Raw genomic sequence first — 12,527 nt, 5'->3', positions numbered from 1 at the left:
CAGAGGAAACTGAGGCCGGACGGGGGCCGGAGCATGTCCAGCCCGCCCCGTCCCCCCAGACCCGCTCCACATGCGGAAAAACCGAGACCTGGGGGGGCCCTGAGGCCTGGCCAGCGCTGTGACGCCGACACCCCAGCCCTCTGCCTCACTGGTGTCACTGGGCGGCCCCGACACCCCTTTCCCAGCTGGGGAAACTGAGGCCCCAGAGGGGCCCCAGTCCCGAGGGGCAGAGCCGGGGCTGGGACCCACAGGCATGTGCTGTGAAAACAGCCGCAGCCCCGGCCACGCCTCGTCCCCTCCGACAGGGGTGCAAAAGCTGTCCCCTTCTCCCCACTTGTCAGCAAGGGAAACTGAGGCAGCAGAAGCTCGGGGACCTGGGGTCTCAGCCTCACGGGCAAGAAGTCCCAGGAGGAAGGACCACCGAGAGGAAAAGCCCCGTCCCCCGCTGTCTGGGTCTCTGAACGGGGTGGGGACAGCTCATGCTGACACGTGAACCCCGCGACGCGCCCAGCTCTCACAAGGCTGCCCTGGGCTCGTTTTACGATTCCTGACATCGGGGTTGTTGCGACGATTACTCCGTTCGCTTACCGTCTTCCGGGGGGGCAGGCAGTACCCCAGGTTCTGCTACTCTTTGCATGATGGGGAAACTGAGGCTCACGGAGGGGCGGGGACCTGGCCCAGGTCCTGCGGGGTCTCGGGGGGCCCGGGTGAGGCTCAGCCCCCAGCACCCCAGCCCGCCACGGCCATCGGGCCCTTTTCTCTTCTGGGAGGGACCCCGCGGCTTGGGGCTGTCGGCTCTTTCTAGATGGAGGTGGCCGGGCCGGTCCCCCCTGCGGGCCCGGGGTGCCTCCCTGCTCTGTGCCCTGGCTCCCTGGGCCACCTCTGGCCTTGGGGTGCACGGGGGGCAGAGGGACGACCCCGGACTTCACCCACGACCGAGCCTCGGAAAACAGCCTCCTGCCCCGGCTGGGCTGGGGGCACGGGCTCGGCTGGTGCCAGCCCTGCTCCCCACGCCAGTGTCCCCCGAAGCGTGAGTCACCGGAACAGCTGGACCTCGGGCCCTTTTCCGCTGAGGCCGAGGGACGATGGAGGTGGCCACCCCAGGCCCCAGTCCCGGGCCCCCTCGGATGTGCCTTTCCCACGTCTGAGCCTCAGAGACGGGCAGCGACTGGCCCAGGGTCGCACAGCCGGGCAGCAGAGCCCAGGGCCCAGGCCATGTGGCTGGAGGAGCCGGGGGGGGACGGAATCGATGGAGACACAGGTCGCTGCCCCCTGCTCCCCGGGGGGACGCCACGGTGGCAGGAGGCCAGAGCAACGGTGTTGACGTTGGGCCATGGCTGCCACCCAAGGTCTGGCACTCACTGGGGCCGTGATGAGGGGCGGCTGGGGTGTGAGCCAGGGGGCGGGCCTTCCCAGAGTCCTCTCCCGGACCCCTCCCCTCGGGGAGCCCCCACCCCCGCTCTGGGAAGAGGTGCCCGGGAGGCGGGCAGGGGCGGGAGCCCACGTCACCAGTGACCCCAGCTGGTGCCAAAGGAAGGAGGACAAACAGTCTGCAACTGGGTCAGGGACCTGTTGCCCCATCCTCCTCGTCCTCCCCTTCAGGTCAGCCCAGGTGACAGGCAGGCCTGTCACTCTTTGTCCCATGGGACCTGCGACAACCAAGGTGCCCTCCTCCCCCATGGCTGACCAGGAGAAAGGAGCCAGCAAAGGCCAGGCAGATGCTGAGAATCCTCTCGAACTCCTACACATCCCTCAAAGCCCCATCTCCAGTGCTCCTTCCTTCGGGCAGCCTTTCCTGCTCTGCTCAGGGTTCCCGCAGCCCTGGCCTGGGCCACACAAGGTGGGTGGGGGGGGGTGTCTCTGAGGCCAGCTCTGTCACTCCCCGTCCCCAATCCCAAGCCAGGGCCATGACACATGCTGCCAGGCAGATCCTGCGGGAAAGACCAGGTGACAGTGGCCTCCGTTTTCTCCTTCTGTACGACCCAGGAACCAATCACTGCTCCTCTCTGGGCCTCAGTTTCTCATTCTGTACAGCCCGAGGGGGTGGGGAGGGCTTGTCCGTTGCCCTGGCAACCAGAGAGGCAAGGTCAAGGGAGGGGGAACAAGGCCAGGCCTTTCCCGGAAACCCTGGTTTCCCAGGAACTCGGCCCACTGCAACTCTCAGGCCACAGAGGGCAGCCTTAGCTGGGAGGTAAAGCCTGAGGCCCACGCCCCTGCTGGGCCCCCTGCAGTGGACAACTGTGTCCCTCTCTGGGCCTCCCCGAGGCCCCCCACCCTGACAGTTCAGGACAGGAAACACCAAACTGGACGCTTTCCAGAAAGGGTCTTCTGTCCTTCATTCAGTCAATGATTCCACACACATTACTGAGAATCTATCTTAACCACTTCCTAAGTGCTTGTCCCGAACTCCTACGCATCCTTCAAAGCCCCGGTTCCAATGTCCTTTCCTCCAGATTAAGGGACTCGCCCACAGTCACATGCCTGGCAGAAGGCAGAGCTCATATTCGAACCCAGGACCATCCAGCACCGAGGCCCCTAACCTAGGGGAACTCCCACCCCCAAGCTCAGAGCGCCAGAATTTACGAATGGCTCCTACCTAACCCTTCAAAGGAGAGAGTCATTCAGTCATTCAGCAAACATCTACTGAGCGCCTACTGTATGCTAGCCCCAAGCAAGGTGCTGGGGGCCCTCCCCCCGATCCTGCTCTGGAGGAGGGATGGATGTTAAATGAGCCAACAAATATGCAATAAAACGTCAGGTCAAACAAAGTGCTCCAGGGAATTTAAAGGCGTCTGGGGGGGGCCAGGGAACCCCTCAGGGGCTGTCTACAGCTGGGGGTGATCAGGAAGGGTCTTCTGTAGGGGAGGGAGGGCACTTGCACAAAGACCTGAAAGATGGCAGTTCAGGGCTGGAACTTTCCAGGTGGCGAAAACAGCAAGTGCAAAGGCCCTGGGGCAGGACTGGATGTTGTAGGAGGAACAGTGAGGAGGCCCTTGAGGCTGCAGCAGAGGGAGTGAGGGGGAGAGGGGGAGGAGGGAGGGCAGGTCGGGGTCGAGGCAGGTCGTGCGGGGCCTTGTAGGCCGCAGGGAGGAATCTGGGTAAACTGAGTCCAAAGAAGGAACTCCTCGAGTCTGCACCCTGGACCCCCTCTGTGGCTGGGTGTCCCTGGGGCTGATGGCGGCCGAGGCAGAGGGCCTGGGTGTGGAGAGAGACAGGCAGCACGGCCGGGCCTCTCAGAGGCCGAGCGTTGACTGAGCTGTAGACTCCACAAAATGGGAACCAACGTCGCACCCACTGTCTGGAGGGAGAAACTGAGGCCCAGAGTCGCGCAGCCAAGCTGGGACCTGCGCCCAGGGCCCTGTGACTGCGGCCTCCTGCCTCCTCGGTCCCCTCACCGGGCCCCCTGCACCCTCACACTCTCTCCGGAGCCCCCCGCTCAGTCCCGGGCCACCTGCCGCCCCCTCCTCAGCTCGGGGGCTTGTCGTAGCCGAAGCCGCAGCCAGGAGCAACGGCCGAGAGCAAGACCCTTGGGGGTCAGGGCGCCAGCTTTTGTGGGGTCACCACTGTCCCCGTCACCTGGGTGAGGGCCTGGCTTATGCAAACAGCAAACAGTGACAGGACGGAGGGAGGGCCAGTTGAAAGACACCTATGGATGTTTCACCTAATTATTAGTTTAGCAACAACCATAACAGCAGCTGCACTTATTTGGCACCTACTGTATACCAGGCCTCGTGCTCCGGGGGGGGGGGGGGGGGGGCGGGGCGAAGCATCCCAGGAAGGCGCCGGTACGTTCCCCACTTTACGACTTTACGCTGGGAAAGACTGAGGCTCGGAGAGACTCGGGTCCCTTCTCTCGGCTGCCAGAACCAACCCTCCCCTCCTTCCTGCAGCCGCCATTTATAATCGCCTACTGTGCGCCAGGCTCCCCTCCCCCCCCCCGCCTCCCTGACTCCTCGGGCAGTGCGAGGAGCCCAGGGTTCCCAGGATCTGCCTCGGTGGGGTCCCCAGCAGGGCGCAGCTGAGGCGGCAGGCCTGTGTCAGCAGAGAGAGACGGAGGGAGAGAGAGAGAGAGAGAGAGAGGGAGGGAGAGAACGCTGACTCGGCCAGAATCCCAGCTCCGTCGTGATTTACAAGGCGCCGGCCCTGGCGCTGGGGCACCTCCACCGCAGAGAAGGGAGGGGCAGAGACACAGAGACATACAGACAGAGACACAGAGACAGAGACACAGAGACAGAGACACACAGCGAGGCTGTGCCTTTTACAGGAGGGACTCCGAGCCCAGGAGGCCACAGGCAGCGGGGGGCACACGGGGAGCACCCACCTGCCCAGGCCAGGCCAAACAGCCAGGGGGAAAGTGGCCCCACACCCAGGCCCACTCGCCATGCTGTGCCGCCCCGGGCAGGCCCTGGCCCTCTCTGGTCTCGGCCTCTCCTCTTCCAGCTCTGAGGTGCTGGGGGACCCCCGACCCCGACAGAGCCCCACACCCCAGGCCGAGACCTCGCCACCTTCTGCTCCCCCCTCGCCTGGCCCCATCGGAGGCGTGGAGTGAGGCCAGGGCCCTCTCCCAGCCTCGGTCCCCCTCCCCCCCAGGAGAAAGGGCGGTAAGGAGTGGCGGCCTGGAGAGAGATGAGAGAAGGAATGAAGGAAGAATGAATGAAGGAGGGAGGCGGCCTGGGCCAGGCCCAGCCTGCGGGCCCGGGGAATCCTGGGCGCCCGGGCCAAGAGGGATTTGGCCCCAAACCCGGAATAAGTAACGTGGCGGCGGCGGGCGGGAGCCGGGAGGGAGGGCGGCCAGGGCGGGCGGGCGGGAGGAGGCGGCCTTCCCGCCGGCAGGATTTATGGAAGTAACGGCTGCTCCACACAGTTCCTCTTAAGAGTAAGAGTGAAAAGAGCTTGAGTCACCAGCGACCCAGGGACCGGGCTCCCAGCATCCTCCAGGGCGGCCGCCACCCCCCTCGGTGGGCAGGGCCGGGGGGCACGGGGCGGGCTGGCACCGAGCGAGCCGTCCCCTCCCCCTTTGGCTGGCTCGGAGAAGGATCCGGGTCGGATCAGCTAAAAGGGAGCTATTTTAGGATGGGTCCAGGTTGTAGGATTGGTGGGGCAAAGGGGGGAGACGGAGGCCCAGAGACCCGGGAGGGACCCGGGAGGGGGAAGGAGAGAGACACGGCGACAGAGAGATGGAGAGAGACGGCCACAGAGACAGAGAGACAGGCAGAGGGGGAGAAGACAGCCAGACAGAAATGGGGTGGGGCCCTGATGAGGGACACTGAGCCAGACAGCCAGGAGTGGGGGTCCTGCCCCGTCCCCCAGGGGGACACCAGACCCGTAAGGAGCTGCAGGTCACACTGAGGCTGCGGGCAGCCCGAGAGGGGGTCCCCTCCCCGTTGGGGGGGGGCCCATGGGAGAGTAAGCACAGGAGGGGTGCCCCCTGGCCTGGAGCCTCGGGGTCTCTCGCTGGCCCCCATCTCCCCGTCTCTTGCAACCTCCTAGTTGGGATGGTTCGGTTCCGCCGAGGGCCGCCCTGGGGGACCCGGCTCTGCGGAGGGACGCCAGGCTCTGGTTCTCCCTGCCACCCGCTCTGGGCACCGGGACGGAGGCCTGCGGCCCGAGGAGTCCTGCCGGGGAATTCCAGGGCGCGGTGACAAAAGGCGGCCTTCCAGCCCCGCGCCTGGAATAGCCGCCCTGGGCTCCCCCCCGCGTGGCCGGAGCGCGGGAAGGGCACGGGAGGCGGGGGCACCCCCAGCCCCGAGACTGCCAGGCCCAAGGTCACCTGAAAAGCCCGGGCAGAGGGCTGCCTGTGCTGGGGAGCTCCGGGCCGCCCGGGGGGCAGAGGTGGGCCGGCAGGAGGACTGCTGGGGGGGACCCCCAAAGTCGCTCCGAAGGGGCCGCGTTGGGCTGGAGGGAGGCACGGACTTGTCCAAGGTCACCCAGGGGATCATGGGTAGGACAAGGCGAGACCCCCTGAGCACCAGCCGCGCTGGGAGCCAGGAACTCCCGAGCAGCGGCCGGAGGGGGCCAGGGAGCAAGGTCCCACCGCGAATGACGGGGTCCGCAGATTGTGAATGGGGGGGATCCCCGGTAGAGAGCGGTGGTCCCTGCGGCCCAAGCTGGGCCCCCACGTGCTCCCCATACGGTGCTCCTCAGGACGCCAGGCGCCCACCGCCCACATGCGCTGCCTTTTGCAGTCTGGAGGCCACTCCGTGCCTCTCTCCAGAGGCTGCCTTAGCCCCATGTCACCTCCGGGGAAACTGAGGCTGGAGCCTCATTGGCCTAAAGACACACAGCAGGGCAGGGGGTGAAGGGCGGAGCTGGAAAGTAGAACCGGCAGACCTGGGGAGGGGGGTCGCCTGGCGGGAGCTGGGGTAGGGCCGGGGTCCCCGGGAGGGTGCGCCCTGGGGCAGTGGCGGCCGCCCCTCCCCGCACAGCCCCTGGGCCTTGCACAAGGGAGCCCGGGAGCGCGGCCAGGGGTGAGAGGCGGCGGGAGGGGGCAGGGGCAGGTGCCGGGCTGGCGAGGGCGCCGCAGCGCCGCAGTGCCCGCAGACCCCGGAGCGCCCGCCTCCCTCCGGCTCCTCCGGCGGCTCCAGGGCCCCCGAATCGATGCGGCGGAAAGATCGGGCCGGGCGGGGGTTGGGGGGGCGGGAGACCGAGCGGGACGGCCGGGCCCCCCCTCCCCCCACGGCGGGCGCCTCCAACTTCGCGCGCCCCCTCCCCCTCCACGCACACGTGGGCCAATCGTGGGGGGAAAGGCGGCCCCGGATGGGGCGGCGGGGCACCCCCTTGGGGGAGGGGGGGCTCCAGGAACGCATCCGAGGCGTCCTCACCTCCAGAGGGTCGCGGGGCCCAGGATCCCCTCCTCGATTGCTCTGGGACGCAGGCGCGCTCCAAACGGGGGGCTCGCGCGGAGCCCTGCCTCGGGGGCGCCCCCAGCCCTTCCCGGGTGGGGTGTGGGAGCGCGTCCTGAGTGGGGAGAGGGCGAGCCTGCCCACCCCCCCCCTCACCCCCCAGCCCCTATGTCCGGGAGAGGGGAAGGGCCTGGGTGCGGGAATCCCGGACGAGAGGGTCCAGAGCGGTGGGGATGGGGGTCCCGGGCCAGCCCAGCCCAGCCCCCCGCGCGCCCTGGCCGGGGTGGCAGGGGCATCCTGGCGGGCCGGGGCGGCGGGAGGGACGCGCGCCTTTCCCGTCCCGCCTCCCCGGGGCTGCCCGACTCCGGGGCCGGGCTGCGGGGGGCGCGGGCCCGGGGCGCGGGGGGCGCGGGCGGGGGGCGTACCTGGGTCAGGCAGAGCGGGGACGAATACATCCCGGGCGGGCGCGGCGGGAGGCGCAGGGCCGGCCGGAGCGGGCGCGCTGAACTTACTGAGTCATTTTTCCAAACCCCTCCCCCCCCCCCCCCCCCCCCCCCCCGCGGCCGCGGCCGGCGCGCTCCTCGCCGCCTCCTCCCTCGGTCTCCCTCCTCCCTCCCTCCCTCCCTCCCTCCCTCCGTCTCTCTCTCTCTCTCCCTCTCTTCCTTTCCCGTCCCCCCCTCCTCTCTCCTCCTCCGTCTCTGTCTCTCGCCGCGTCTCTGTCTCTCCTCCTCCTGGCCGCCTCCCTCCCCCACCCCCCAGTGGCTCTCCCCTCCCACTTCTCAACATCCAACTTTCAAAGAAACGAGGGAAAAAAGAGCGCGAGCCGGGAAGGAAAGCCGCTTCTTCCCCCGCCCACCCCCCCCAACGATCATGAACCCCCATCACTGGGGATCACGGATCTCCAGCCGCCAGGGTCCCCACTGGGGACCCCCCCCGGGGCGCGCTCGCCCCACCCGCAGCGGGTCCCCCAGGCCCGCCCGGGGTCAGTGCGGAGGGCTAGGGGGTGGGTGGCTGCTGGACATTTGGGGGCCCCCCCGGAGGTGGATTTTTAAGACCCTCCTCCCCCCCCACCACCGGCCCTGAGCTGGCGGGGAAGTTGGAGATTCGGGCCAAGTTGGGGGGGGGAATGAAGAAGTGACGTGTGCAGAGGCCAGAAAGCGTGTCTTTCCCCTTAAAGATGTACGACCCCGCGTGCCCCGCAGGAGAGGGGTCCCACGGCACCCCCGCCCCCTGCTCCCCCGAACAAGGACTGCAGTCCCCGGCTCAGAGGGGCTTGGCCTCCATCGCCCCTCCTTGGCCAGAAGGGCCCCAGCCACCCCGGGAGCCCCCAGGAGTCTGCTCTCTCCTCTGCCAGCACCAAAGGGGACCTGGGGGGCCGCTCTGGCCTCCCCCATATATGGCCCCAGCACCCCAGGAGGGGGACAATCGAGGGGGAACTCAGGCTGCCCAGATAAACCCATGCAGCCCCTTCCAGGGTGTCTGGTAAACCCCACTGACCCCATCGGTGTGTCCATTTCACAGATTTGGAAACTGAGGCACCGTGAGCGGCTTGGAGCCCGGCCACCTGGCCCCACGGCCCACATTCCTAAAGGTCCCTTATTCACTCTCTAGAACGGCTAGGCACAGACCTGCCCTCCCCGCCCCTGTCGGCCCCAAGGGCGCCAGATGACCGTGACCTCAGCTCGCCCCCAGCTCCCTCCCGGATCCTCCCAGCAGCTCTCACTCCCACCTCCCAGGCTGCGGCGACGTGGCCCGTCGTCTCTGGGCCTCCCTCTGCGTCCTCCCCTTACAGTGGGCTAACAGCGCCCGCCCCGTGGGGCTGGTCGGCAACCCCGATGACAAGGACACTGAGCAGAGCCTTGACCTCCTGTCCGGGGAGCACAGACACATTCTTAGAAAGCTGGCCATTTTGCCTCGTCTTTCGGAGCATCGTGAGGCCAAAGGATACCCTCTCGCCACCTTGGGGCCGCTGCCCCATGTCCAGGGGCACCGGAAGATGCCACCTAGTCCCCCGTGTTACAGGGGAGGAAACTGAGGCTCAGAGGCCGGGAAGCCACTCGCCAGGGTCCCCGGGCTGACCTGGCAGGGAGCAGCTTTTCCCTGGGCCCGCCGGCTCCCCACCGCGTGGGTAGCGCTTACTCAAACATCGTGAGCGGACAGCGACCGGGGGCACAGGACAGCGGGGGACGCACAGGAACCCAAATGCCAACATCCAGCCACTGAAAGCCAGGATTTATTATTCAAAAATGCCATGCCGCATAGGGGGCAGACTCCCAAACTCACAGACATTAAAATTAAAATGGACTTCAGCGCGTTCCCCCTGGACTGCCCCCCACCCCTGGCCCGCCTGTGACCATCACAGGGCAGGTTAGGGTCCTCACGAAGGTGAGGTTTGGCGAGTGCAGACTGCCCCTCTCAGGACCTCAGTTTCCCCATCTGTAAAATGGCCACAGGAGGCTGTGCCTCGGAGATCGGGGAGATGGGGGTGCCCGCGGTTACGTGTGTGCAGACCGTGTTAACATATCAGTGGTGGCGGCTGCTAGAACCTTCTGCCGGTTCACAGCCGGTAAGGAACTGTTATCTATATATTCCAGTTCGAGCAGGAGGGGCCCCTGCGGTGCACAGAGTAGGTCCACAGCTGGCCAGCGGGTTGCAGCCTGGGTCCCCTCCAGTTAGCAGCTCAGCCTCCCTGTGCCTCAGTTTCCCTGTCTGCAAAATGAGGCCATGACGGTTCCTCCCCCGTGGGTGGCTGTGGGCAAACCAGCCAATGCCCGGGGAGGCCAGGGCAGCGCCCTGTGCCTAGCGGTTTCCTCCTCAAGCACCTGGGGGGTTTGGACCTGCGTGTGGAAGGCCCCAGAAGAGCGGCGCACAATTTAGCTCCTGGCTCCGCAGCACCATTCCGCTCATTCGTTAAAAAATAAAAATGCACTCTCCCCACAACTCACTCCGATTTCTCTGCAAGTGTCCCAGATACAGATGCACCCTGTCATACTAACGCCAGCCATTTGGAGCCGGCCCCCGTGTCTACACTGCAGGGCCAGTTCAGCAACGCAGATGCGGGTGCCAGCTGGAATATTACACAGCCCGGAAAAAGCACAGGGGGCCCCGCTGCAGATGTCTCCACGAGACACGCGAGCTGCAGGCCAGGGTCTCTCTCCCTCCCACGCCATGCCAGGAGCAGCCTCGAGTTGTGACAAGCGCAAATGTCCCCAGACATCATCCAGTGTCCCCGGGGGCAGACCCACCCTCAGCGACCCAGGAACTAAATTCAAGGTCTCATTTGGGATTTTTTTTTTTTAAAGAATAGACATGGTGCTTTATGAGAAGGTGTGTCTGTTCCACGTGCAGTTGCTGAGGCAAAGCTGGATGCAAACAGTGGGGTCCCCCCAGGTGGGCATGAGAAGAAGGCTCAATTTTTACTCTGGACATTTTTTCCTCCTCTTTAGGTGCTTATGAAAGGCTTGTGTAAGTAAAAAGTAAATTTTTCAAAAGTGAGTGGAATTCACACAGCAGCTCAGGCACGGATGGTAGCAGCCCGCGTGGTGACTCCACAGCTGCCACACCCTGAGGACAGAGGACACAGCCAGGGCCAGGTCTGCGAGTGCACGGCGTGACAGTGCCACCCTGCTCCGCCTGGCGCGCGGTCCTGTGTGTCCCCATTTTACAGAAGAGAAACTGAGGTTCTGAAGGGGATGTCAAGGTCCTTGGTCTTGAGAAGAAGAGGTGGCATGTGACACTGGTGCTGGCAGAGACACACACACACAACACACCCCACACACTGTCACACACAGAGACCCCACCTGACACACGCGCACGCACACTCATGCAGACGGACACAGAGACACGCAGACCCACACAAGTGCACACACAACCCAAACGCAACACACGGACACTCGTCCACGATCACACACTCACACCCAAATGCAACGACACACACAGGCACACACACGCACAGTAACATGTGACACACCACATCCCTGCTCCTCCCCCATGGCCGTCCCCGCCAGCTCCCCCCACAGCTGGGGTCTCTGCTCTCCGGGCCCTGCAGGGACACAGAGGTGGCGGAGAGCGAGGGGGCTGTCCCCTCCCCATCCCACAAATGCAGGTGTCCCTCTGTGTGTCTGTGTATCTGTGCCTGCGTGGGGTTGTGTGTGCACGGAGTTATCTACATGTGTGTGCCGTGAGGGTATGTCACGGGGGTGTGCTTGTGACTTTGTGCACACAGTGCATCCCACCGTGCGCCAGGCGACAAGTGGGATGGTAGAATAGAGGGGAGCGCTGTGTAGGGCAGGCCAGGTGTTGGACCTCAGGGATGGAGGGGCCTGGGCGGGTCCAGCGCAGTGACTCTGAGGGCTGTGTGCGTGTCTCACCGTGCGGATGTGGGTCCCCTTTCCTCCTCTTCACAAACAGCCCCCCCAAAATGGGACACAGGTTTCAAGCAAAAAGCAGAAACTCCGGCCTGGTCTTGGGGCTTTGAAATTCAGAAAATTATGCAAAGGCCCTGGGGCAAGGGTCGTGCCCAGGATGGGCGCACACAGCACTGCGCGCCCGCCGCGTCTGGCCGCTCTCGGAGGCAGGACTCAGGGGCGGCTCCCAGCAAAAGGGGCGAGGGGGTCCCCTGGGCCACCCTCCTGGGCCCGACCTAGCTCCCGCGCTTCTCTAACTGCCCATCCCTCGGGACCTCCTCTGCAGCGGAGTGGGGGGACCCCCGCCGCCCCGCCTCCCTCCGGGGCAGGTCCCCGCGCACGCGCAGCCCCTGGCGGGAGACGTCGCCGCCACCGAGCGATCGCGTCCCGGCGCCACCTCGCGCCCGAACCTCAAGCCGGGACCACCTGGGGCCCGCGGATGGGGGACTCCGAGGCAGCGGAAAGTGGAGGGGACGGGGATGGGGGTGCGACGAGGGGACAGAGTTTTGGCAAGGTCGAGGAAGCACCAGACGTCCCCCCCCCACCCCAGCGGCCCCGGTTACAGGAAAAAAGGAATGGGGGGGTGCGCGAGAGGGGAGAGGGTGTAGACCCATCCCCAGGAATAGTCACTCAGCGCCAGTCACAGCGACACCCAACTGTCCCCAGGGACGCAGCCACAGGGCACAGTTCCCCACTCACCGGCAACCCCCTAACCGCCACACACACAGGGACACCCCATGGTCACCCAGGGACAGCGCGGCCCCTCGGGGGATGCACGACCCAGCCACACAGCTTCACAACACCGCCCCACGGGGACACATGGCACAGTCGCCCAGTTACCCAAAGACACACACGCACACGCTGTCCCACAGCCGCACAATGCTCTGACCCACACGCAACACAACACACACAGCCACGTGGATGCGCAGACACACACACACACACACACATAAAGCAGAGGACACGCGACGCCTCGGGACCCCCGGACCCCTGGCCGGGGACGGGACCCCCGGGCACAGAGACGCGCGAATGCACCCCCGGATTCTCCCGCTGACCCGTTTGGGGAGCACGGGAGCCCCCAAACGCAGCCCTCCAGCGCGGACGCCACCGCCGCCCGCGCACCGGACACGGAACCCTCAAGTGCAGCCACGGACGCTCGGGGCCTGGGCGCGCCCTGGGGACACCCTCGGGGGGCAGGGTCCCCGTGCGCCGCGGCGGGGTCGGGGTCGGCCCGGGGGGCGGGGCGACGGCAGCCAGGGGGCTGCCCCTGCGCGGCGCC

General features: G+C 66.2%; 1 protein-coding gene across 6 annotated transcripts in view; it reads right to left on the bottom strand.

Moving 5' to 3' along the window:
- The window catches only part of NFIC (nuclear factor I C), a 53,534-nt gene that overhangs the window by 40,245 nt on the left and 762 nt on the right, over window positions 1-12,527 (bottom strand). For 4 of the 6 annotated variants that reach the window (XM_046637460.1, XM_046637462.1, XM_046637464.1 and 1 more), the window contains exon 1: window positions 7,268-7,395. The exons of 1 other annotated variant lie outside the window; for it this stretch is intronic. In XM_046637460.1, the coding sequence (XP_046493416.1) occupies window positions 7,268-7,297 (30 nt within the window). In that variant the 5' untranslated portion in view covers window positions 7,298-7,395. Of the gene's footprint in view, window positions 1-588; window positions 3,516-7,267; window positions 7,396-12,527 lie in introns of those variants that run through there. One more of the 6 variants, XM_046637463.1, reaches the window with a different exon arrangement.

The sequence above is a fragment of the Equus quagga genome, chromosome 14, assembly GCF_021613505.1.
Source record: "Equus quagga isolate Etosha38 chromosome 14, UCLA_HA_Equagga_1.0, whole genome shotgun sequence".
Lineage (NCBI taxonomy): Eukaryota > Metazoa > Chordata > Mammalia > Perissodactyla > Equidae > Equus > Equus quagga.
The sequence above is the reverse complement of the archived record's forward strand: the minus strand, read 5'-3'. Positions and strand labels throughout refer to the sequence as shown.